The sequence below is a fragment of the Aspergillus lucknowensis genome (genome assembly GCF_044049455.1).
Source record: "Aspergillus lucknowensis strain CBS 449.75 chromosome Unknown BJX67scaffold_13, whole genome shotgun sequence".
Lineage (NCBI taxonomy): Eukaryota > Fungi > Ascomycota > Eurotiomycetes > Eurotiales > Aspergillaceae > Aspergillus > Aspergillus lucknowensis.
The window spans coordinates 134,140-156,939 of NW_027263557.1; the positions used below are offsets into that span (position 1 = coordinate 134,140).

The following is a 22,800-nucleotide window of genomic DNA, read 5'->3' on the forward strand; positions in this document are numbered from 1 at the left end:
ACACCTCGCTCCCCGAGGTGGACGGAGCCCTCAGCAAAGCTGCCGAGCTGCATCCCCTCTGATCCAGCGCATAGCAATCTGTATTATTATTCAAATTATTCGATGCGCTCTCCTGGTGTGGAAAATGAGCAACCTTTAATGGCCCCAGTCCAATAGCCTTTGCATTCAAGCTGTTGACTCTTCCAGAGCTCTTTCGGCTCCGTCGAGGTCTCTTTAACCGCTTCCCTCGTTCTTGACATCAGTCAAGAATCAATCACCTCTGCTGCCGAGGACCTGATATCTCTGAATCGGAGACAGATTAAATCCCACCCAAAAGTACCCCGGCTTTTCTCGTCTTGACTTAAGATCTCTCCCCAGCTCCGATTCTTCTTTGTCCGAACTCCCAGAGTTCTTCTTTTTCTCTTTCCTTGAATATCGTCAAGTAATTTCCCATCCTTTTGCCTGTCTTGGACCAGCTCTGCATTATTTCCACACAGTTGAGCTTCCCCGACGTTTATTATCAATCAAATCTGAGAAATTCCGGCACTCGCGTCTGCAGTGTGCTCTGGCTCAACGGTCACCTTCTGCAACTGTGACATTTTTCTCCGAGGAAAATTCCCCTACCCGCGATTCCAGGTCAGTCCAATGCTCTTCTTCACCAAATCTTCTCTTCTCTTTTGCTTTTCACGCATTGCTGCTGCATACTGCAAATCATTCTCAACCCTGGCCACCTCATCTGGTGCTGGTTCGAGACAGCTGAGCTTGGACCTGGGCCGAGTCGATTTCTTGTCTTCCTTTCGTCCTTTCTGCTGTCACATTCGCGCCTTTTCTCCTGCGTCCTGCATTTATCCTGGTCAATATTACACCACCTTCCCGCTAGTAACAAGCTCATCTTGATATCCCCACCCAGTGAATCGCTCCTGGCCTTTGTCCTGCCTTCTGGCACTGCGCCCATATTTTCCCCCTCTGGTGAATTTCCTTTTTTTTGCCGCCATTATTCCTGATTTTAATTCTTCTGGAATTTTATTCCCTCATGCTCTCGACTTTCTCTCCGGCCATTCTCCCTAATCCCGATCTGGGGTCGTTGCCTTCGGACCCTCAGAACGGGCCCTCCAGCGCAGCTAAATAACCACCCTGGACCCTCCGCGCACTCGCAGCGCACCGTTTAACAGAGCCTATCCATCTATCAGTTCTCCTCGCCCACTCCAGGGCCAGAAGTCAACGGGCCACTCCCATTGTTCTCAGCCTCACTTAAGCTTCTTGACTTGCAATTTTATTTCTTTGCTGTGGCATTCTTCTCCAACCCATCCGTGCTCCTTTATGACCAACACGCTTACCCGCGCAGTCTTTCCGAGTCTGACGGAACCACAGAATCCATGAAATGAGGCCCTGAGTTCCGAGTCGACACTTGAAGAACGAGTTCGACAACACCAGGCCGTCACTGGTCAGTCATGACTAGCATTGTTCCGAATGACATTGCTCATCCTCCTGCGACGAAATACAAGGACGAGCCTATTGACAACCCTGTAAGGTTTTTCTTTCTTTTGTTCCTTTGTTTTGTTTCCTTCCATGCTTCGCTTTTCGACTTCATCCAAGGACATCCCGGTTCGTTTCGCATGGGTACTCGGAGTAAGCTGGGAAGCCAGCAAAGCTTCCTCTTTTTGGGATGTATATAGGGGTCAGCAACGACGACCTTCCAATGAGGACTTGACGCTATTTATCACCACTTCCATCTCTCGTGCAACCGACTTGACCCTCGACATACTGGTGCATGACCCTCCATACAAACTGAGGCTCCAAGCGCCACTTCTCCACATCCTACGGCTTTGCAAGACCCTCCTTATCTGGCTTTGGGCATGTTTATCGTTTTTCAAGGACGGCTTTGTGCGAGTCTCTAGCACGCGTGGGGGGTTCGCGAGTTTTGCACATCAATGAGTCGCGAAACAGGGTGTGCGCAAACTGCGGGACCATACAACCATTTTAGGGGTATCGTTACAATGGCAAGCTGGCTCGTTCTGGTTACACCTGGTGTGACTGCAGCCCCCTCTACAAGAACTCCGGACGCGAGCAATGACCCGCGCTGGGAACTCTTTCTCTGCGAGATGCGAGATCTGGCCGTTCGATTCCATCCGAATCGCACCCAAATTCAAGCACGGTGTTGGGTGTCCAGTGCTTGCAACTGAAAACCTGCCTGGAAATCCTTCTGGAAGCCCTATGGTCCCCTTCAAATCAACACGCTACCCACTGGATTGGACTCGGGAATTGGCAACCATCTCCTATCATGTGGCTACGGAGCATCATGCACTTTTCCCGCCATGCAGCTTTGGGCACTAGTAGGTTAACACAGAGAGCAATGCTGACTCGCGTCCTCCGCTCCAGTTGCGACAACACCCTCTCTCTGGGCATCAGGGCCCTCAAAACTCGCACTTCCAGCATCCCAGCCCCGCAAGCCTGGCGCGGAAGCCAAAGCAGCCCGAGTCGCCGCACCAACCTCCCACAAATCTTTCTCCCGGATCATACGGGGCACATCCATTAGGAAACGGGGTCTTGCATCATAATCAGCACCCATACGGCCCACAAGCTCAAGAGCAAACCTATTATACATCACATCCATCTTACACCACGGCGAGCACCTCTGGCCAATACCCATCTAGTGGTAAGTGCATCCGTCCTACAGAACAGCAGATCCCCGAAGCAGATTGGCCGCTTCACAGCCATCCTGCCCAAGGCCCCAATCTACATTCACTGGCGTCAAATTAAGCTGCGAAATCCGTCGACTAATCTTGCTTAGGTCCCCAAGAAATCATGGCAACGACGCAAATGCATCGGCCTTATCCCCCAATCTACCATACCCCCCAGTCAAGCTCTCCTTCCTCAGTTACTTCTCAGACTCACGAGCAACATAACAGAAGTCTATATACGCAATCTCCACAAATGACTCCTACGTTGTATGGGTACCAGCAGGCTTTATCAGCACTAAATCCCGTGCAGCCATCGCCCTACGGAGCTCACCAGTCTTCTCAACAACATCCCCTTACATCCCAGCCAATGGTGATGCCCCATCAAACAAGCACTTCCCATTTATCACATCAGTCTTCCCAGCCCCCGCCAGCTGCGCTTACCAGCCCAACTACCGCAACAATGCAGCAGCCGACGCCTCCTCAGCGAGCTCTCTTAAACCCGCCACATTCTGCGACGGGGACGCCTCTTTCGGCAAGCAACACCGGCCACCAAACTCCTAGCTTGGGAGCGAGTTCTAGCGCAGCACCAGGTCCCATTCCGGCGACAACTCCCTTAGTCGTACGACAAGACAGCAACGGCGTGCAATGGATCGCTTTTGAGTACTCACGTGATCGTGTGAAGATGGAGTATACCATTCGGTGCGATGTGGAATCTGTCAACGTCGATAACTTGAGCCAGGAATTCAAGACGGAAAACTGCGTATACCCCCGGGCCTGTTGCAGCAAAGACCAGTACAGAGGCAACCGCTTGGTATATGAGACAGAGTGCAATGCAGTTGGCTGGGCATTAGCGGATCTCAACCCTGCGCTGCGAGGGAAGCGTGGCCTGATTCAACGAGCCGTCGACAGCTGGAGAAATAGCAACCAGGACCCTCGACTTCGAAGCAGGCGCGTAAGGCGAATGGCCAAAATAAACAGGCGACAAGGCATTCCAGCTCCCCCTCCCCCCCATATGGCCCCTACCACTCAAGTTACCCCCTCAGCCTCCACCTCAAATCTCACTCCAGCCGGTCCACGACCCACCTTAGGGCCACTGGCGGCGATGGGACCGCCCCAACTGCATCATCATCATGCTCAACCGGATGGGAGCCCGGCGCACGAGGAAGTTAGCGGTATGTTCCGTCATATATAACATACTCATTTGTGTCTAGCTCTGGGTCATCTGCGCTGGCAATGATTCATGAGCCCGTGCATTACTGCCTTGTTTTCTTTCCCCACCCTGCTCGTTTTACAACACCCAAGTGGATGGGACACCCGTCAATCCGGGTTCTTGTGGGCCAATGGACTCAGCCCTGTACTTCTACTCATGACTTGGAGTGCTTTCTTGATTGGCTATTTCTAGCCTTCCGGGTCCATACTCCTTTTTGCCGGCACATTGCATGCCTGTTATCATTGATACGTATCTCTCTTGCACGCCCTTGTTCATCACACGCCACATGCAGTTTCGTGTAGGCTAATTCTGAACTATTGCCTTCTTTGTATAATATAGGAACCGCTGAATTTGCGAGTGGTACAAATCGCCCACTGCCGCCGGCAACCACCCCTGCTGGACATTCACCAACGGACATTCGCCCGGCTCAGGTATTCCACGGGTATCCCGCTTTCCCCCTTCCCGCAAATTCATCCGCAGGACACAGGGGCCCCTCCATACCGCCCCTCATTCGCGATAATGGAATCGGTTCATTCGGACGACACCCGGCTGTGGCAACTTCGAATCGAACTGAAGATGTGGAGGATGATTACGAACGTGACCCCAGCAAAGACGATCTCTTTGGGACTTTACCGGATGGCAAGCGCCGCAAATTTATCCTCGTTGACGATACACAGCGAGGATGCCGTGTTCGTGTTAAAGTCATGCTGGACCAGGTCGACATGGATGAGATTCCAGACTCGTACCGCATGTCCAACTCCGTGTATCCCCGCACGTACTTCCCAGTGCAGATGAAGAACCCGCGGAGTCAGACGCTCCCCGGCAACAGATATATCAAGGACGACACAGAAACCAATGATGGTGGCAATGAGGATGGACCCGCGTCAGTAGGGAGGATCATGGTCCCTGCTCCGCAAATTGATGACGGCAGTGAGGTCGCTGTGCCTAGGATATCCCGACGAAGGCACAGAAAGGAGGTTCTGTTGAATGACCTTGGTTACCGGATGAGTTGGAGCCAGAGTCGAGTTTTCGCAGGCCGAATGCTCTTTCTGCAGCGATCCCGTAAGTGACCTTTTCTCCTTTTCCTCTCTTCTTACCATTATACTTGTTGCACGCATGCACCGCATGACAAGTCCTCAGGTCGTATGCGGATTCTCTTGGTTGCCATGCTCGGTTTAAACTAAGTTATGTTGCCGTCGTACCATTAATAACCGTTGAGAAACAGTCGATGCGTACCGGAACAAAATGCGCAGTACCATGCTAGCGGCTGGTCAAGAGCCAGGGTCAATTCCCCCACATTTCGAAACTCGCGCAGGAAAGCGGAAATTCCTCGAGCGCAGAAGGACGACGGCGTCCTCCACTCGCGAGGCGGGGGCCACGCTTGCTCTCTCTGCGTCTCAACACGACGCCGAAGAAGTCGAGCCTTAGTTGTCGACCAATCGCCGAGCATCTTCCACCCACCCTGCTCGGTATGCCCTTTTCTTTCGTGACGAAATTTATTCGTTTCTCTTCTCCAATGTCCCCGACAGCTTCTCGCGGCCACGGCCAGTATGTATGATAAATAGACATGGCGGAAGAATGCCGGATGGCCGGAAACGTGATGACCACGTCGGAACGATACCTCATTCCCCGGATATGGGACGGAATTTTGTGACGAATACTTCATGATTTGTTAAGTTACGAATGATTGTGATGAGTACGCGATCCGGTTTTGGGAAGGGAGAAGGGAATCAAATCGGGGGATGTTTACCTGTTATGAGTTATGATCGTTGCTTGATATTTTGTTATGTTTACGGAGGGTGATATTTTCGCTGCTGGTTTTCCTCTGGAGGATGCCTGGTCCATATATTCTCTTCACTACTGGTACTTATGTGGCTATCGGCTGCCCTTTTCTGAGGGGGGTGACTTTTCTTTTCGGCCCTTGGGCCTTCTTTGCTTTGTCGCTTGTATCAAGTTCAGAGCCTGTCCTTAACCTCTCGTGATTATCTTGACTACCTACTATTTTTTTCTTTACAATGATATCCTCAGATACTTTGCTACATACGTCTTTGAATAAAAGCATCATCAAGCAATGACTGGCGCAGCAATAGATAATGTGGATGCGGAATTCCGGAATTCGAGACATTGCCAGGCAAGTCAAGCTTTGAGAAGCGAGAAACGGTTGTCTTGGAGAGCGGCCGAAACCGTCACATGGTTGGCAAAGTGTCTCACAGGCAATTGGTGTGGAGCCTCAGTGTAGTGATGATGTGAGTTTTAAATGGCTTCGTTGCATGTCTCACCTGGCCTTCTTTGCTGTCCACGTTTTGCTGCATTCAGGCATGGCCACTGGCATTTGCTTGTGGGTTATTTTTAGCGTATTTCTGTACCCCAGAATACCGTAATTTACCGAGTCTCCGCCCGAGATCTCGAGGGTCTTACAGGGTCCGTACCCGCAGTTGGAGTCCGTTGTCCCGGACACAGCCTCCGCCTCCACTTCATCTCCATCTTCAGCCTCGACACAAGTGGGATTGGATCGCTTTCCTTTCAAAGATCAGATTCAAGTCGTCTTGTCGCTGTCCTCGGCCGCATGCAGTAATCCGTTGTGAATTCTGTTTCTCATATCCATCCGCCCTCTTCCCTCTGTGATCTCTCTTCCTCCTCGCTCTTCTCTTCCTGGAGTTCCACCGTGACCCCTCGATCGGTCGGCCATTCGTGTCCCCTTCCCTGCCATTCGTTTCTTGAGTGTTTCAATATATCGCCTTTTTCTTCCGAGATATCGCAACGCTTTCAGCCCCTGTGCCTGAGCCCGTGCCCGTGCCTGTTCCTGTTCCTGTTCCGCCCACCAAAAAACCTTCATCGCCCTCGTTTTCGCCTTTCTGTTCTCGAGAACCGTGGTTCGCGCCTCTCTGGCGGTGGGTTTCCGCTTCCCTGACGTTTCAGGTCGGGCAATCCAAGGGTCTGGGTCGTTCTCGTCAAATTACTGAGCAGGCACCCGTCGGTTTCAAATTCTTTGCCGTTCATCTCTCAGCTGTACCATTTTCCAAAGCCTTTCTCTCATGATATCCTTCGCTTCCGATCGATAATTTCCGCCACGTCTCGGGATCCCGAACACTGAGAGCAAAAAAAAAAGGAAAGAAAGAAAATCAGGCACGGTTTGGGACAACCAGCCGCCATCCCCCAAAATGAGCGGTGCCCACGGCACTTTCAATCGCAACGGGCACGGAGCAGAAGGGCATCTTCTGGGCGATAATTCAGACCAGTACAGCGATATCCCGCCAATTCCCTCACAACTTCGCATGGCCGGATATGGCGGCGGCCGGCCCCAAGGCGAACGAGCCCTCACATCCGTACCGGAGAATGGTCGGGACTGGCGGCCAGGTTTAGCACACACGGAATCGATGCGAACTTCCTCAACGGCAACCCCAGGAATGGATAACTTAGGGCCGGCAGCCGTAGGCGGCGGCATTAGTGGTATCGCCCTTGGCGTTGCCAACACCCATGACCGTCAGAGTGGCGTTGACGCTTTCAGGGAAACAGACGCAACGGCCGGTTATATTCCCGCAGAACGGGGCTATCACACCACTGGGTCGGATAACCCGTATGTACCCGCGCCGCCGAGTGTTGGACCTGGCGAACACTCGGAGGGTCTACGCTCGCACGAGACACTTGGTTCGAACGCTCCCTTGGGAGCTGCTGCAGCTCCCGTAGGGAACTGGACGCCGCCTAACGCATCCCAACGCAGTTTCTTCGAGCCTACCTATTCAGGTTCTGGACCTCATAGTGGAGGTCCGTATCAGCGAAATTCCGCCTATAGTGCCCATGATTACCCCACAGATATTAACCCGGACGAGATCGTCGACGATGGCGACGATGGCTTTGCGGGCGATCCGGCGTCTAGGAGGTCCCGTGCAGCCGGAGCGGCGGCTGCTGGGGGCGCGGCTGGAGGAATGCTCGGGGGGCTTTTCGGGGCCAAAAAGGTAAATGATGTTTCCTACGGGCCGGTTCCCGGGGCAGGCATAGAGGCGGCTGAAAAGGCGGGTCGGTTCTCCAAGCCTAGGCCTTCCGGAGGCAGTAGAAAGCGTGGGTGGATAATCGGTCTCATCCTGGGCTTCATCGTGGTTGGAGCCATCGTCGGTGGTGCTGTTGGTGGCATCCTAGGCAACCGGAAGAAGTCGAGCGACGATTCCGAGTCGGCGGCACTTTCGGCAGAAGACGACGAAGAGTCAAATGGTGACCTCGGTAAGGATTCCGATGAGATTAAGGCTTTGATGAGCATGGATGGGTTGCACAAGGTGTTCCCTGGAATGGACTACACGCCCTGGGGTGTCCAGCACCCGGAGTGTGAAAAGTGGCCGCCATCACAAAACAACGTCACCCGCGACATGGCTGTTCTCTCTCAATTAACCAACACCGTCCGATTGTATGGTACAGACTGTAACCAGACACAGATGGTTCTCCACGCCATCGACCGCCTCGAATTGACGGATATGAAACTCTGGCTCGGTGTATGGATCGACACCAACACGACTACCAACGATCGACAGATCCAGCAACTCTACGATATCCTCGACAACACCGATGACCATTCTGTTTTTAAAGGCGCTATTGTTGGCAACGAGGCGCTCTATCGCGCAGGCGCCACAAAAGAAGAGGCTCGGCAAAACCTCATCCGCTATATGCGCCAGGTGAGGCAGCACTTTGAGCAAAACAGTATCGACATCAAAGTTGCTACTTCGGATCTCGGCGACAACTGGGATGCGGCGCTTGCAGGAGTAAGCGATGTCGTCATGTCAAATGTTCATCCATTTTTTGCAGGCGTCAAGGTCGATGAGGCTGCCAGTTGGACCTGGACTTTCTGGAATGGTAACAATGCTCCCTTGACCCAGGGCACGGACAAGGGAAACATTATCGCCGAGGTTGGATGGCCAAGCGCCGGTGGGAATGACTGTGGAGATGGCGCCAACTGTCCCGACGATACGTCCGGTTCTGTGGCCGGTGTCGACGAGATGAACACATTCATGTCCGACTGGGTATGTCAGGCTTTGGACAATGGGACGGATTACTTCTGGTAGTTTCACCCCATCCCCAAACTACGAAGTTGTGCGATTCGGTACTAACAGAATATCCCAGGTTCGAGGCATTCGACGAACCGTGGAAAGTCCGGTTTAACAAGGGCAAGATGCAATGGGAAGACAAATGGGGCCTTATGGACCCAGGCCGCAACCTGAAGCCCGGAATCAAAATCCCTGATTGCGGCGGCAAGACAGCGACGTAGCCACTTCCAACGACGTCTCCAGCCTTCTACTTTGACAATTTCTCACGAACACATTTTGAGTTCACCCTGGATCCACGATTTGACGTACAAATATTTGCTCTGCTGGTTTCTTTTCGCCTCCCTTGTGATCTTCGACTTTCCAGTGTTGGTATATTCGCTGGCTCTTTTGGATTGTATTCTATATTTAATTGCTGGCGGGTTTTCCGGTTTACTGTTTGCGTGGCTTTGCTTGGCATAACTATTTCGTGTGGCGAGTTGGGTTTAATGTGTTCTGCTCTGTATATAGCTCACTGAGCGTGTCATGATGATTGGATCTATCAGTCAAATACCACATCTCCCCAATCCAAAATTGAGGGAAGCACTTGGCTCCTGTTCTCCTCCCGCTGGCAACGGCGGAGGGTCATTGTTCGTTGGAAGTACCCGTAGTTGGACTCAGGCATGTCCATTCCGAGGATAATAAACTCTCATTCTCCAAAATGCATGTTCCCGCTCTTCAAAGAGCGGTAGCTGCACCGAGTCCCTTGCTCGGACGAACTGCCCCACAACATCTGAGTTCATGTCTTCCAGTGGGCCTCCAAACACAATCGCCGGATCGCGCGCAAGGAGGAGCTCAAGATGTCTTCGCTCCGCACCGGGACAGAATAGGAGCGTTCGCGATGAGACTTTCTCAAAGGCACTGGGGGTTTCGAGCACAGTTATGCTCAGCGACTCGAGGAGGGATTTATCGAGGCTGTTGAAGACGGGGTCTTGCGCGTAGACTTTGTATGAGTGAATGGGAATATGGTTTTCTGGAATTGAACCCATCGCATTATTAAAAGACGATAAGAAGAAGAGGGAGAGAGAAGGGCAAAGGGGGGAGAGAACCAACCAACGAACCCCATCACGCTCGCCAATGCCGCCAATTGATACATTGACACACTCCTCCGATCAACCCATCCGCCGCGCAGAAACCCGCTGGGGCTTCCGAGGCCAATGCACACAACCGAGATCTCAGCGTCCTCGCTAACTGCTCCTAATGACAGGGGCAATGCGCGGCGCAGCGCCTCCTCAACACTCGCCCACGACGCCGAATCCTCCCATCGCTGACGATACTCATTCAACTGGCGCTGTAGAACGGGAAGCGTCACGGACCGCGGAGCTTCTGCGGGGGCCAGAGGGGACCCGACGAGCTCCTCCTGTTCTGAATTCCCGGGGATAGCATTATCTTGGTCGTGAGGCTGGCGATTGAGATGGCGCGCATTTCCGGCCGTAGTGACGTGCGTCCAGCCTGAGGAGTCCGTGACTTGCAGGCGCTTGCGGTGTTGTGAGGGGTGTTTCCTGCGGCGGGTTGTGTGGGGCATCCTTGCGATGGCGAGTGGGGAGATACCTCCTCCGCACCTAGGGGGGTAAGGAGGGGAGGGAGACGTGAAGTGGTGAGGCCGGGTTCAGGAGTTTGGTGGGCAATGCATCGTGCTGCTGGGATGATGCAATGCGACTGTGCTTGATGGTGATAAGCTTGGAGAGCTTAGTGGAATTGTGGAGATTGCAGCGCTTACGGCGATATCTTTATGCAGGCGGTCAATCTTCGTCCTCCGCAAAACTCATTCTTTCAGAGACATTTTGGAGACATGTGAGGATGCTGCCCTGACTCTCAATGTCAAGATGAAAATAAAATATCGTCCAGCCACTCACAGACGCGCTCGAAGCGCCGAGGTCTTGATCTCCCCTCCTTTGCTTTTTAGTCTCCGATCCGGGCGCTTCGAAAAAACTGCACCCCACGAATGAGACGCTTCAAACCTGCATTCGAGGTGATGCACTTGCATCCTTGCGGTCTTGGACTCGTCCCGTCCGGCCAATCTTCCGTCGTCTCCCCTCATCCTTCCCACAGCTCGTGCAACCAATGAGTCCAATACCATCACGGACGGCCTCCATTCCACTTCCCGCCGAATATCAATCAAGCAAACCTTTCATTGAAGGCCCCCCTGTCGATGCCTGCAAGCGCTGTCACATCGTGATCTGCATTCTCACTCGCCCAAAGGCCGCTGGGAGTCCCCGCTCCGTCAAAATGCGAGAGCCAACTGCATCAATCAGGCACTGGTGCCGGTTTGCCTCAAAAGGGCGCGGCCACTCCCCCTGTCTCACCTGTCTTTCTCGAGTGTTGCGAGAAGCTTATTTCGTCTTCGAGAATGATTCACATCGCTCACAGCGACTGATGCGTTTGGCGAAGTTTCGGACATTCTTGCTGTCTTAAGTTTTGCGGCAGTTGTGAGAGTGGGATTTTGACGGATTTCCCCCGGCTTCTTCTTCTGCTTCATCTCAGACCGGCATTTAGTCTGCCACGCCGCGACGATGAAATTCTCAACGTCCTCGTCGCAATGGATCGCTGGTACCCTGCTGTACTTGGGGCTGGTGAATGCCCATACTGTTATCGTATATCCCGGATACAGAGGCAACAATTTGCATACGACAGGGACCGTTGAGGGAGTTGATGGGCTCGGCGTTGCTTATGATAGCGACAACGACACTTTGGTCTATCCTTACGGAATGCAATGGGCTTACCCTTGTATGTCTCTAGAAACATCTGGCCTCGAATCTCGAGTGTCGTTATCTATGCTAATGTTGTTCTCAAGGCGGCGGCATGCCCACCACCACGAACCGGACGACATGGCCTGTCCATGGCGGCGCGTTTTCATTTCAACCAGGCTGGTTTCCGGGCCACTCTCGAGCAATGATATATCTGAACCTGGGTCTCGGAACAGAACCTCCGAACATGAGCCATCCCATGATCACGCCTTTCGAAATCGTCGGTCCGGATAACGACCCTTACCCGGGTACCATCTGCCTCCCCCAGGTTTCGCTACCGACCGGGATTGAAGTAAAGCCGGGAGACAATGCGACGATTCAGCTTATTGAGCTTGCTCAGCACGGTGCAGGGTTGTATAACGTAAGTTACCCCCCGTTCGGGTTTTTCTTGACAGAATTCGAGCTGACTCGGACCCTGTAGTGCGCGGATATTACCTTTGCCGAACCTGAAGACGTTGCAGAAGTTAACGAGACGAATTGCTTCAACTCCAGCCACATCTCCTTCGAGACTATATTCACCACATCATCATTGAACAACGCCGGATTCGAAATCATCACCATCCCGGCCTTCATCACAACCGTATTACCGACTTTCCTCGCAATCGCCTACGGATTCCTGATGGCGTAGATCTCAGTTCAAGTCCCCTCCATTTCCTCTTCCGTTCCCCTGTCTTGTCTCTCCGTTACATACTCCCACTGTCACCGACTGGTCGGCGCGACAGTGACAATCGGCGATGAGATGGTCAAAATGAGCCCTCCTTCTCTTTCCTTACTACTTTCTATTTGGCGTTGGGGGTGTGAAGTCCGGGGTTAAGCATGATTGTATATACCTCCCACATGCCGGATACTTGCTCATGCGCAGTTTGCATGCTTGATTTGAGATTAATGATAATTAACTACGTATTGCCGTTTCAACAGTGACCTAGCATGCGCTGGGTTTTAAGTATGGATCAAGTGAGATTGGGGAAGCGGGACTTCGGGTGTTTCGTTGAAAGCCATCGCGGAGAGTCGAGATATGCGATAGAAACAGTTTATAGCTAGGTTCTTTTAAGAATATATCATACATACGAGCGACGCGTATGACGAAACACTACCGCCTTCTACGTTACTTACCCATTAGGAAAACTTCAGAGTCTCAAGCTCACATGAACTACGCACGCAGGAGCTGAGGCAGGGCACCCGGGGCGTGTAAGAGGGGGATTGGACGAGCACAGGGAAAAAAAGGATGATCCGAGCCCTGATTGGCGCAATGTGAAGGAGTTTCTTATCTTTCACACACATTCTTCAAACTCTCGCCTCTACAAAGACGATGGCGAACTCGGATGTATGAGCAGGAGGAGTTTTGGGTAGATATACGCCACAGGACTCTCGAGGAAGAAGGGAGGATTGGAGGAAACGTCGGAGGGATTGTAGTTGTGAAGCTCCCTCCACTTGGTCGTGGTTCTGCTTCTGAAGCAGCAACACGAGCGTTTGCTCACCAGAAGCTCGATCCCTCCCTCGTTTCTGTGCCAAGGTTTATCAGTATTTTCGATGGCGTCGAGCCACAGATGAGGACGATATCCCTTCACTGAATACCTCTATGGTCAAAATCTTGAAGGTCCTGACGGAGAGTCCCTGGCAAATTTGTGCTGATTGTGGAATCCCTTGGCCGTACATATGGCTCAACTCCTCGCCGTGTCGGCAGGGGTATTCCACTGCGGTGTATCTTCGGCAACAATGGCGCGAAGACAAGCTTCAAGCTTGCGGAAGAGATCAACGTTTATATGAACAAACGCTTGGCTTACGCGGGTCTCTTTTCGTGGTCGGCTGCGGATTCGCGGGTTACTCTCGGCCCTTGTTTGTAGCTCTGAAGTGCACAATTCCATATGACATGCTTTCGAAGGGGCGCTCGAGATGAGGAGCGTCATGATGTGAGGCTGGTCACTTTCGTCCGGAGTGCAGATTTACGGTGGTCATTGTAAGGTAACCCGGAAATCATGCAGGTGCATGATTGAGGCGCAGGCTTACTGACTTGAGAAGCGACAGCCCAAGGCAGGGTGAACAGGACGGGATGCACTCATAGAATCCCTTGAGCGACGCGCCAAGATCAGACAAGATCATGGTGTTAAGAGTACCGAGCGGCTTCTCTGTTTGAACAGGAAGGAGTTCTTGCTCAAACGACGATCGTGGGGAATTCTGCCTGTGATTTTCCCGTTTGGGCGCGAATGACGCAGTTCCAAGGTTGGTTGGAACCAACCTTGGAGATCCTCCATCAGCCTTCACTTCGGTTCGCCTTTTTGTTTCCACTCACCATGAAATCATCGTCATCGACCTTCCTTCTCTTCTCGTCTTGCTTCTTGCTTCTGTATGATTATTATTCCTTCCTCTTCTTTGCTTCTTCTCTCTTTATTATCATCATCAGCACCTCTCTTTTTCGTCACGCCCATCCCTCGTCACTTTCGTTCTCCCGTTCGCTCAAATCTCACTCATTTCGCGTTTGCTCCCTTCCTGCGCTCCCCTCCAGCACCTCGCCCTCCGCCTTTCCGGGCCAATTCCTTCATTAGGTGTCGATCGATCTTCTTGTCCACCGATAGAAGAATCAATTGCTGCGGCTTGCTTTCTTCTGAGTCCTCCCCTGCCGACTTGACAGTAGGCTTGCCTGCTGAGCCATGTTCCGCAAGAAGAGGAACGCTTCGCAACACCGGGTTTGTTCTCCGCATGCGCTCCGTTCTGCCTCCCTCCTCACCTGAAGAAAACCGCATTCGCTGATATGCTGCAAATCGCTTACTGAGAACTATCTAGCCTCAACTCTCAACCTCCTCTACACAGTCTGCGCAATCCGCTGCTACCCGTGCCTTCCTTAAGTCGCAGGCCTCTTCTAATAGCCTTTCCTCCGCCGCCGCCGCCGCCGCTCTTCGCAGTCTAACGCCAACTCCGACTCCTGTTGAAAATGTCCAGACCAAGCGGATGCTCCAACGCCATGCATCTATATCGTCAACAAGCGGCTCGCCCATCTTCCGACCGTCTAGTCGGAATGGTCTCCGACGGGTGAACAGTTCCGGCTCCATGAGCGCCCGGACGTTTCGGGATCAGTCGCCGAGTCGGCCTACCTCGAGCTATTCGACTTCAGGCGTGGCTCCGCCACTACCATCTATCCCACCGGAATACACTGCACTCAAGGCCCAGAATCGACGGTCTGTGAGTTTAGGGCCAAATGTGCGGTCATCGGATTCACATACTCGAGCTACGGAAGGGGTGACTGACGTCAAAGCGAAGGTAGCTAAGAGCGATAATGTGCAGTCTGTCCCTAGCCGCAAAGTTGGCACCGTATCACCGGAGCATCAAAGGTCGGAAAGCAGGAATTCAATCAATTTCTCCTATCCTATGAATTCTCGAACGAATTCGCCGACAATTCCACCGGCTTTCCCTCACCGACGGGACGCAGCGATCGGTGCGATACAAAATGATCATAAGGTGCCCGAGGACGCTTCCCGCAAGAGGCGTTCCGTCGCCCAACCAGCGAAGGGTAGTCAAAAACAAACGCAAGGCGCCGGACCTGCACTCCCCGGAAGTCCTGGGAGATACCCGGGCAACGTAGGAACTGCTCTACTCGCGGCCCAGGCAGCTATTGTGAACCGGAACGACGAACCGAATACCCCGCCAGGGTCTTCGAATCTAGCACGCCACCGTGATCAACCATCTATTGAGCGCTCTCCGAGTCGGAGCCCTGCTTCGGTGGATATCAGTTCGCGGCCGCTAATCAAGAAGCCATCCGCTATCACAAAGGATTTCCAGCCGAAGGAGCCTATTGAGCCGGAATCCGCACAAGAGCAGAACTCTCTAGCCAAACCCGCGCCCCGGGAAGACCCTTCAAGGGTTCAAACACCGCCAGCCTCTGGAAAGGGGCAAGAGTCGACGCTGTCATCGCCCGTGAGTGTGGTGGACTTGCACCCCGGAGCAGAATTAGACGGAGACGCTCAGCCCTCGCACTTGCACCAATCGAGCAGTCCTGGGAGGTCGGCCCACTTCCCCCCCCAGCTCGCTGTGGTAAATTTCGCTGGAGAGCAGTTACATCAACCTCCTCCGCGATCGGTATCGCCGGCCAAATCTGCCTTGAAAAGAAATAGCTCTCTGTCGCCCGACGGTAGGATTCATGGAATATTGCGTCCTGGCCCTCCGCTTAGTGAGTTGTCCGACGCAACATCCGTGGCATCTGATGATGGGGCAAGACCGTCTACTCGGCGGAAACCCTTCAAGGTCAGCTTCGATGATGAGGCAGAAGTGGTTGGCGTGGCTGCGAGTCCACCGACGTCCCCGGAAGATATCATTCCCGAATCGCTCCCCGGAAAGTCCAAATTGAAAACTAGTTGGCTTGGTCGTCACAAAGGGAAATCCTCCCTTTTACGATCTACAGATATCGTTGAGTTTGGCGGAGTCTTAAAACCCCGTGCAGCTCTCCCGTCCTTTGGTAGTATCCGAGCTGCGAAAGACGGCACGACTCCGGAAATCGCCCCCCAACCCTTGAGCGACGACGAATCAACATCATCGGATGATGATCAGAATTTGTCTTTCTCAAATGACCATGCTATTGGTAATGTTATTTCTCATGCCTTCTCGGAGGATATGCAAACGCAGGTACCCGCTGATAACACACTACCAGTCACGACGCATACAGCTGCAAGGGATGATGCGAAATTCCAAAAAGAGAGGCATCCAGATGATGACTCGGATTCAGAAGCCGCATTTTTTCAGAAGACGCCGCTGTCGCCTTTGCAGGAGGTACCGTCGGAGCAGAACCTTGTAGTGCCAGATATCACCCTACAACCGGCTACTCCCGATTTGGAAAAAGGAAGAGCAAGTCTTGAAGAATATGAGGAACCAGCTGAATATCCGCGTTCCGACGAGGCGGAGTCGAAAGCTGTACGTCAAAAGAAGGGGAAACGACGGTCCTATGGCGAGACTGATGATGAGTCGAGCGAGAGTGTCTACAGTGACGCAGAAGAGGGATTTGAGGGCGATGGCTTCGGTTCGATTAATGCTATTCTGGACCGCGAATCGGCGTCTGAGCCTGAACTTCAGCCCTCTGCGCTGCGTGGGGTAGCAGTTACTTCGGGGTCGAAGAGCGAGACGTACGAGGCTGATCAAGGTGCTGGTGTGGATGGTGTCCCGGCAACGTGCCAGATTGCTCGTGCGGAATCTCCAGTGTTGGATGATTCGAAGCCTTTGTTCTCTGGTCCTCCTGAACAGGTTGAACCTATTTCTGTCTCTTCTACATACACCGAGCATCCTACGCAACATGAGGTCACGACGGCCACTGTCCAGCCAGGAATAGCGCGCTCTTCAACAATGCCGGTTGAGGTGTATAGTACTGTTCACTTTCCAGAGGGAAAGGACTCCAAGGGAGTCGATACTCGCGACAAACACACCGAAGATCTCCCAGGCGTGCGGCAGAATTGGAGTCAGGACAAGAGACGCCCCGAACTGTTAAGACCACCCTTACGGGGCGAATCGGAGGGAGCAGATCGCGATGAATTGAGCGCGAACGGAGCGAATGCTTACCTGCCTCGACGGCAGCCTTCAAATGGCAGTGACTCCTCGAGTAGTTTTAAGCGAGTCCGCCTGGCCAAGCGAGGAGGCATGGGCATGCGGCTAACCTTACGGGGGAACCAAACGAGCAATTCGGCTCCATCCTCTCCAACCGGAGCGACTGCCCATACTCTCAATTCTCGACCACTTCCCCCCGGGTGGGGGGCAGGGACTATGCGTACGACCCTGCGCGGCGGTGGCCCACGGAAGGAGAAGCCCTCTTTCTTCTCTACGAGCAAGTCACGGAAAGGAAAGCCTGTGAGGATTGCTGGTACACCGTTTTCTTCGCGATTTCCCGACTCGGATTCAGACCAAGAGGGGCCCGCCCCGATTCGGAGACTACAGCGTCCGGCCAGAAGTGTGAGCGACAATGACATGCGTCCTGTTCGCGGTATCCCGCGTCGAAAGGGCGCCTACGACGGGGACTCTACTGAGCTAGAAGATAGCTCCGATGGCGAAGTGGCTTCATTCTCAGGCCCAAGAACTCCAACGCGTCAAGCACAGCAGCCCCAGCCAACTCACGTTCGGGACCCAGCGCTGGCTGCAGTCGCAAAGTCGCGTGGCATGACCGAGGAAGAATTAGAGGAGTTACTCAATCGTGGGTCTTCTGGTATGCGCAAGCCTAACATCCTCAACCGCCTGAGCATAAGGAAATCGAAGCCTCTCGTGCCGCGTGGAAAGCTACAGCCACATGACGTTTCCACGAATGGGACTGTTCCAGAGCATTCACAGTCGCAGATTCACGAGCATGAGCGGAATGACTCTCCTCTGGCAAATATCACTGCAAGCCCATCTCGGCTCCTAAAAAAGGCTCGACACAAGTCTTCTGGTGACGCTTGGCCTGTCGCTTCTGAGAATGGTGACATTGTTGACTCTGATCTTGGATCCACGCCGGTGGCTTCTACCGCGCAGCAACCCCCGCGGCCTCAAACTTCGGATGGAGTTACTGTGAATGGGAGTAAGGCTGTTCCAGCGCAGCATAACTTTGGGGCATCCAATGAGCCCCAGCTCCTTAATGAGGACCGATCGTTCGTCAACAGTGGTGGCAACCGTGTCTCTGATGTGATGATCGAGGCGTCGGGACGCAAGAAGCGATTCCAGCGACTACGCAAGGCATTTGGGATTCGCGCATAATCACCCTTTTTGATCTTTCGATATCTAATGATCTAATTTTCCCCATGATCCTCTTTCTTCTGGGTTTGAATATTTCGCTATTTATCTGTCTTTTCTTTCCTTACCATATTTCTCCAGATATGCGTTGAATATCTGTTGCGTGACTGCGGGTGGTCCGAGTTAGTCAAGTTCTGATCTTCTGCTGCTCATGACAGCAGTGTACTAGTTGATACTGCGGCGTTTCTTTTCTGTTCGACGAAAGTTTTTGATACCCTCGCTTGGTGGGCGCTCTGGCCCAGCCGGCTAATGTTACATATGGAGATGATCTTGGAATTTACCTGATGGTTGGAAAAATAATAAGTTATTCCTCACTCTTTCTCCTGGCATGCGTCCATTCATAAACGATAGATTGATGTTAGAGACTCTCATTACTCTTCTGATGGGCTTGGACACAGACTTGGTTTAGAGTTATGCTGGTCTCGTTGTTCTCTTCTCTCTGCGATTTCAAGAGGAGATTGATGAATCTCCGCTTTTCTTTGTTTTTGATCGACCTTTGGGGCTGGGGTTCTGGCTCTGGCTGTTGGCAACGCAACAGCCTCGGCACAGGGCCAACCTCACATCCACTGCGATCGCTGGATCGACTCCACAGGCCACAGAGCAACCCAGCCGACTGCCAGCCACCCATGCTCCCTCGTCACCAGCGCTTCGGCTTTTGGATGAAGTAAGTTGAGTCTGGTCTCGAATATGTGGCTGGGAAGGTTCAAGCAAAAAGTTGTGCAAGTCAAGAGAGCGAAACAGAGCAAGAGGGAAGAGAGGCTGGCAAGATTTTGGTTTCGCACAGATCATCCGCACTGAATCAAGAGCAATCAGGGCCAAGCTCCAGGCTCCAACATCACCATGCTCTACTCACTGTGGAGCCGCGAGCGAGCTGAGCTCAAAGGTGGGACGAAGGAAACCCAATGGCAACAGACCACGCACGAGGTTGGGCTTCTCACACCAACTCGCCGAGCACTTTTAACGTGACAATATGATGAGTCTCGCCCTCCTTGGAGGAAACGGATTTCAGAACCAGGCGAACAATTGGTGACTGCGGTGAAAATGGCAGAGGCTGGGCTCGCTACAGAAGCCGAGACCCGTGGGCGATTGGGGCATCGCCGGTCGATCTCGTGTCAGCGCTAACTTTCATCACAGAACCCCGATTCGACCCGGGCTGTTGCCATGGTGATGTGGGATGTGGCTGGGAGCGAGGAGCTGTGGGATGGGAGATTGGAGTGGTTTCATTGGGGTGTTTGGCTGGTGATGGTTTTGGAGGCAACGAGGGGATTCCTCGAGCTGCATGTGATAAGATGTGGGTTTCGCTCTTCTTGCTTTTCCTTTCAGTCTCCTTTCCAGAATTGCGATTCTGGTCAATTGGAGTTTCTGTTAGTCTGGCTGCAGAGGTGCCTGGGATGGTGGGTTTTGACTTGGGCGTTGAGACAATCATTGCGAATGGGATGGGTAGCTAAGTGAGACGGACAGGCAATATCCGTGGACCTCGGAGGGAATTCAATCGATCCAGATGAACTCATTTCGGGACTGAATCGTCTCAAGTCTGGTCGGAGTGTCGACCAGATATCCAGAGAGAGAGAGAGTGAGGGAGAGGAGGCTGGAACCCAATCAGGAAAGGCGCAGTAAACAAACGCGTGCCAACAACAAACATTGGATCGCTCGCTGCATATCTTAAAGCTCCTCCCAGCTCGCCTCGTTTCTTCTTCCTTTCCATCTTCCTTCCTCCTTCTCTCCATCCTCGCATTCTTCATCTCTCATTCCACAGCTTTAAGCTTATCTCACATTCCTCTCTCCGGGAATTCTCCGCACACGCAGTTGAGCATAGATCGATTCTCAGATCTGTCTCACTCACCACCCCCCAACTCCTACGAGAAAGACTTCCCCTGTGAAAAGTCTTTTCTTGTCTCATCTTCCGAGTTGTTATTCTTAACAGTTCGGAAGAGATTCGAGAAAAGACGCTCAAAGGACAGCCAACCTGGACTTTGACGCCCGCGTCCCCATCCCCTTCAGTGTCTTCCCGTCGTCGTACCGGAGTGACGCTGTTCCTGAGACTACTCTTGTTACTGAAAGGGTAGAGGGAGAAGTCAACCTCGATCGCACTTCGCACGTCGAACGGGAAGATACTCGAACCTCTGCTCCTCTCCCTGACCCCCGCGTCTACGGAAAGGAAGAAGTCGATCTTCGCTTCGAACGTCGCTCAGATCGCCGAGGAGCTGACGATTTCACTGTTGTCGCCGACGAACGTGTGCAATCGGACCGCTACCCCGAGGTCGAACTCGCCCGCGAACGGTATGTGCTGATTATGTTTTTTTTCTTTTTTCGTTTGTTTACAATCCTGGCGCCTGTGAAACTGCCAAGTGGAGAGCCCAAGAAGCGGTGTCACCGGCAGTCTGCCCAGGTGGACATCTTGACTTCCTCAATGGGCTGCAGTGGCTTTAGGCTAGAGCTGTCTAGTCCCTCCGCTAAATTACGTGGCACCAAAACAAAAACAAACCCGATTGTCCCAGCCCCAAATAAAAACAATCCAATCACACCAGCTTCCCTGCCACCGCGTCTTGCTTCCTTCGTGTCTTTGTTTACTAAAGCGTCTTGCTTGGCCTGACCTTCCCTTCCTTGCCTTGCATGCCCTTGCCTTCCCTCATCTAACTTTTCCTACAGCTATCGAGAACCTTACTCGTCTCGCTACCAGGACTACTACCAGGACCGGCAACAGACCTACGACAAGTCCTTCCAGTCTCAGCTTGACATCACTGAGCAGGAGTATCGTCGTCGCACCGACCCAACCTACGACGTTCAGCTCTCCTACGACCGTCGCTCCCAAGCTCCCGTAGACTCCTACGAAGGTCCCCGCAAGTCCACCTCCGAGTACTCCTACAGCCGCTCATCAGGTGGTCTCGACGCCAGTTACGACCGCGCCTACCAGCCCAAGACCCTCGACGTTCCCCGTGAAGACTCTTACAGCAGCCGTCAGGTTAGCGTTGAGTCTCGTCCTGCTCCCTCGACCGACGTCAAGGTTCTCAAGACTACTACTGTAGTTGATCACCCTCCAGCTCGCAAAATGGGTTACTACGACGACGACGGTAACTACCACTCCTTCCGTCGTGGTGTGGAACGCGCTGTGGACCGCATCACGCACCCCTTCCACCACCGTCACCATGATCACCACGATCGCGAAGAAGTAGTTGTCACTGACGAACGCGGCCCAGTTCGTTACCGTGACGGTGTCCGTGAGGATGTCCGCATCGTTGAGCCCCGTGGTGGCGCCATCACCACGGCTGAGACCGTCCCTATTCCCACCCACTTCGTCCGCATCGGTGACATCCTCGTCCTCCAGGGTCGTCCTTCGCAGGTCATCCGTATCTCCGTCTCCCCTCAAACTGGCCAGCACCGTTACCTTGGTGTAGACCTCTTCACGCGTGAGCTCCACGAAGAGTCCAGCTTCATCTCCAACCCTTCCCCCTCAGTTGTGGTTCAGACCATGCTCGGTCCGGTTTACAAGACCTACCGCATCCTTGACATCCGTGATGACAACCGCATCGTCGCCATGACCGAGAATGGCGACGTCAAACAAGGCCTGCCCGTGGTTCCCCAGGGCAGCCTCTTCCAGCGCATCCGGGATGCCTTCCGCGAGGGCCGTGGTTCCGTCCGCGCCCTCGTCATCAACGATGGTGGCCGTGAATTGGTGGTTGACTTCAAGGTGATCCACGCCTCTCGCCTGTAAGCAGGAGTTGGTTGCTTACATAATCGATTGGCGTCTCATCTGACGTCATCCTCCTTTTCTCCTTTGTTGTTATTTCATATGTTTTTCTTCCTTGATGAGCACGATCATTGATGACCGGACAACTATCCCCAAGCAAGCTCTGTACCTGATATGTGGGAACTATGCAACGATAGGAATGGCCTGTTTTGAAAACCGTTGGAACTTGACAATTTTGTCTCATGGGCCTTTTCTTGTATGTAGCAATCGTAATTGAATGTAGATTGTTTGATTTCCCGCTCTTGCAGTTCGAATAACTAGTCTTGGGTCTTACATACAAATGGGACAGACCTGGGGATCTGGAGGTTGTGTGTGGATGTCCAGAGCGAGGTCCCATGCTTGGTGGCTCTTTCCCTTTGTCCGTGTGGGTGGCCTCTTTGCTTTCCCTCATTCCCCTCACTTGAACGACGCCTGATATCGACTCACCCCAGAGCTCGTCACATTCCGGGTAGAGCTGACTCAGAATATATCTTCATTCATTTATTGAGTTATATACACAGTAGTACCAGATACGCTTGACAATACTTATGGAATGCACGTTACAAACTGGACGAACCGACAACCACGGCAAAGCAATCAATCACTGAATGCAGAAATCAAACTATCTACAATCGGTATCTTGAATAAAAAA

General features: G+C 52.8%; 6 protein-coding genes across 6 annotated transcripts; 5 read left to right on the plus strand and 1 right to left on the minus strand.

Annotated features, from left to right (window-relative positions):
- Nucleotides 1–746: 746 nt before the first annotated feature.
- Nucleotides 747–5,477, plus strand: BJX67DRAFT_43294 (uncharacterized protein). Its single transcript, XM_071034997.1, has 5 exons — nucleotides 747–1,505; nucleotides 2,359–2,635; nucleotides 2,771–3,832; nucleotides 4,210–4,932; nucleotides 5,096–5,477. The coding sequence occupies exons 1-5, from the start codon at nucleotides 1,431–1,433 to the stop codon at nucleotides 5,296–5,298; spliced, it is 2,340 nt and encodes a 779-aa protein (XP_070887486.1). The 5' UTR covers nucleotides 747–1,430; the 3' UTR covers nucleotides 5,299–5,477.
- Nucleotides 5,478–7,031: 1,554 nt separating this feature from the next.
- On the plus strand, nucleotides 7,032–9,593 carry bgt3 (putative cell wall glucanase; the record flags this gene model as incomplete). Its single annotated transcript, XM_071034201.1, has 2 exons — nucleotides 7,032–8,917; nucleotides 8,980–9,593. The coding sequence occupies 2 exons, from the start codon at nucleotides 7,032–7,034 to the stop codon at nucleotides 9,122–9,124; spliced, it is 2,031 nt and encodes a 676-aa protein (XP_070887487.1). The 3' UTR covers nucleotides 9,125–9,593.
- On the minus strand, nucleotides 9,239–10,597 carry BJX67DRAFT_42777 (SRR1 family protein). The gene is made up of 2 exons (XM_071034993.1): nucleotides 9,993–10,597; nucleotides 9,239–9,912 (listed from the first exon to the last, which is right to left on the minus strand). Exons 1-2 carry the CDS (start codon nucleotides 10,462–10,464, stop codon nucleotides 9,557–9,559), a joined length of 828 nt encoding a protein of 275 aa, XP_070887488.1. The 5' UTR covers nucleotides 10,465–10,597; the 3' UTR covers nucleotides 9,239–9,556.
- A 638-nt stretch (nucleotides 10,598–11,235) lies between these two features.
- BJX67DRAFT_42775 (uncharacterized protein) lies at nucleotides 11,236–12,076 on the plus strand. The gene has a single exon (XM_071034992.1). The coding sequence runs from the start codon at nucleotides 11,453–11,455 to the stop codon at nucleotides 11,918–11,920; it is 468 nt and encodes a 155-aa protein (XP_070887489.1). The 5' UTR covers nucleotides 11,236–11,452; the 3' UTR covers nucleotides 11,921–12,076.
- Nucleotides 12,077–13,959: 1,883 nt separating this feature from the next.
- On the plus strand, nucleotides 13,960–18,627 carry BJX67DRAFT_43142 (uncharacterized protein). The gene is made up of 3 exons (XM_071034995.1): nucleotides 13,960–14,370; nucleotides 14,468–14,881; nucleotides 14,942–18,627. Exons 1-3 carry the CDS (start codon nucleotides 14,335–14,337, stop codon nucleotides 18,383–18,385), a joined length of 3,894 nt encoding a protein of 1,297 aa, XP_070887490.1. The 5' UTR covers nucleotides 13,960–14,334; the 3' UTR covers nucleotides 18,386–18,627.
- Nucleotides 18,628–19,462: 835 nt separating this feature from the next.
- hexA (putative Woronin body protein HexA) lies at nucleotides 19,463–22,133 on the plus strand (the record flags this gene model as incomplete). Its single annotated transcript, XM_071032676.1, has 3 exons — nucleotides 19,463–19,499; nucleotides 20,383–20,701; nucleotides 21,071–22,133. The coding sequence occupies 3 exons, from the start codon at nucleotides 19,463–19,465 to the stop codon at nucleotides 22,131–22,133; spliced, it is 1,419 nt and encodes a 472-aa protein (XP_070887491.1).
- Nucleotides 22,134–22,800: the final 667 nt, after the last annotated feature.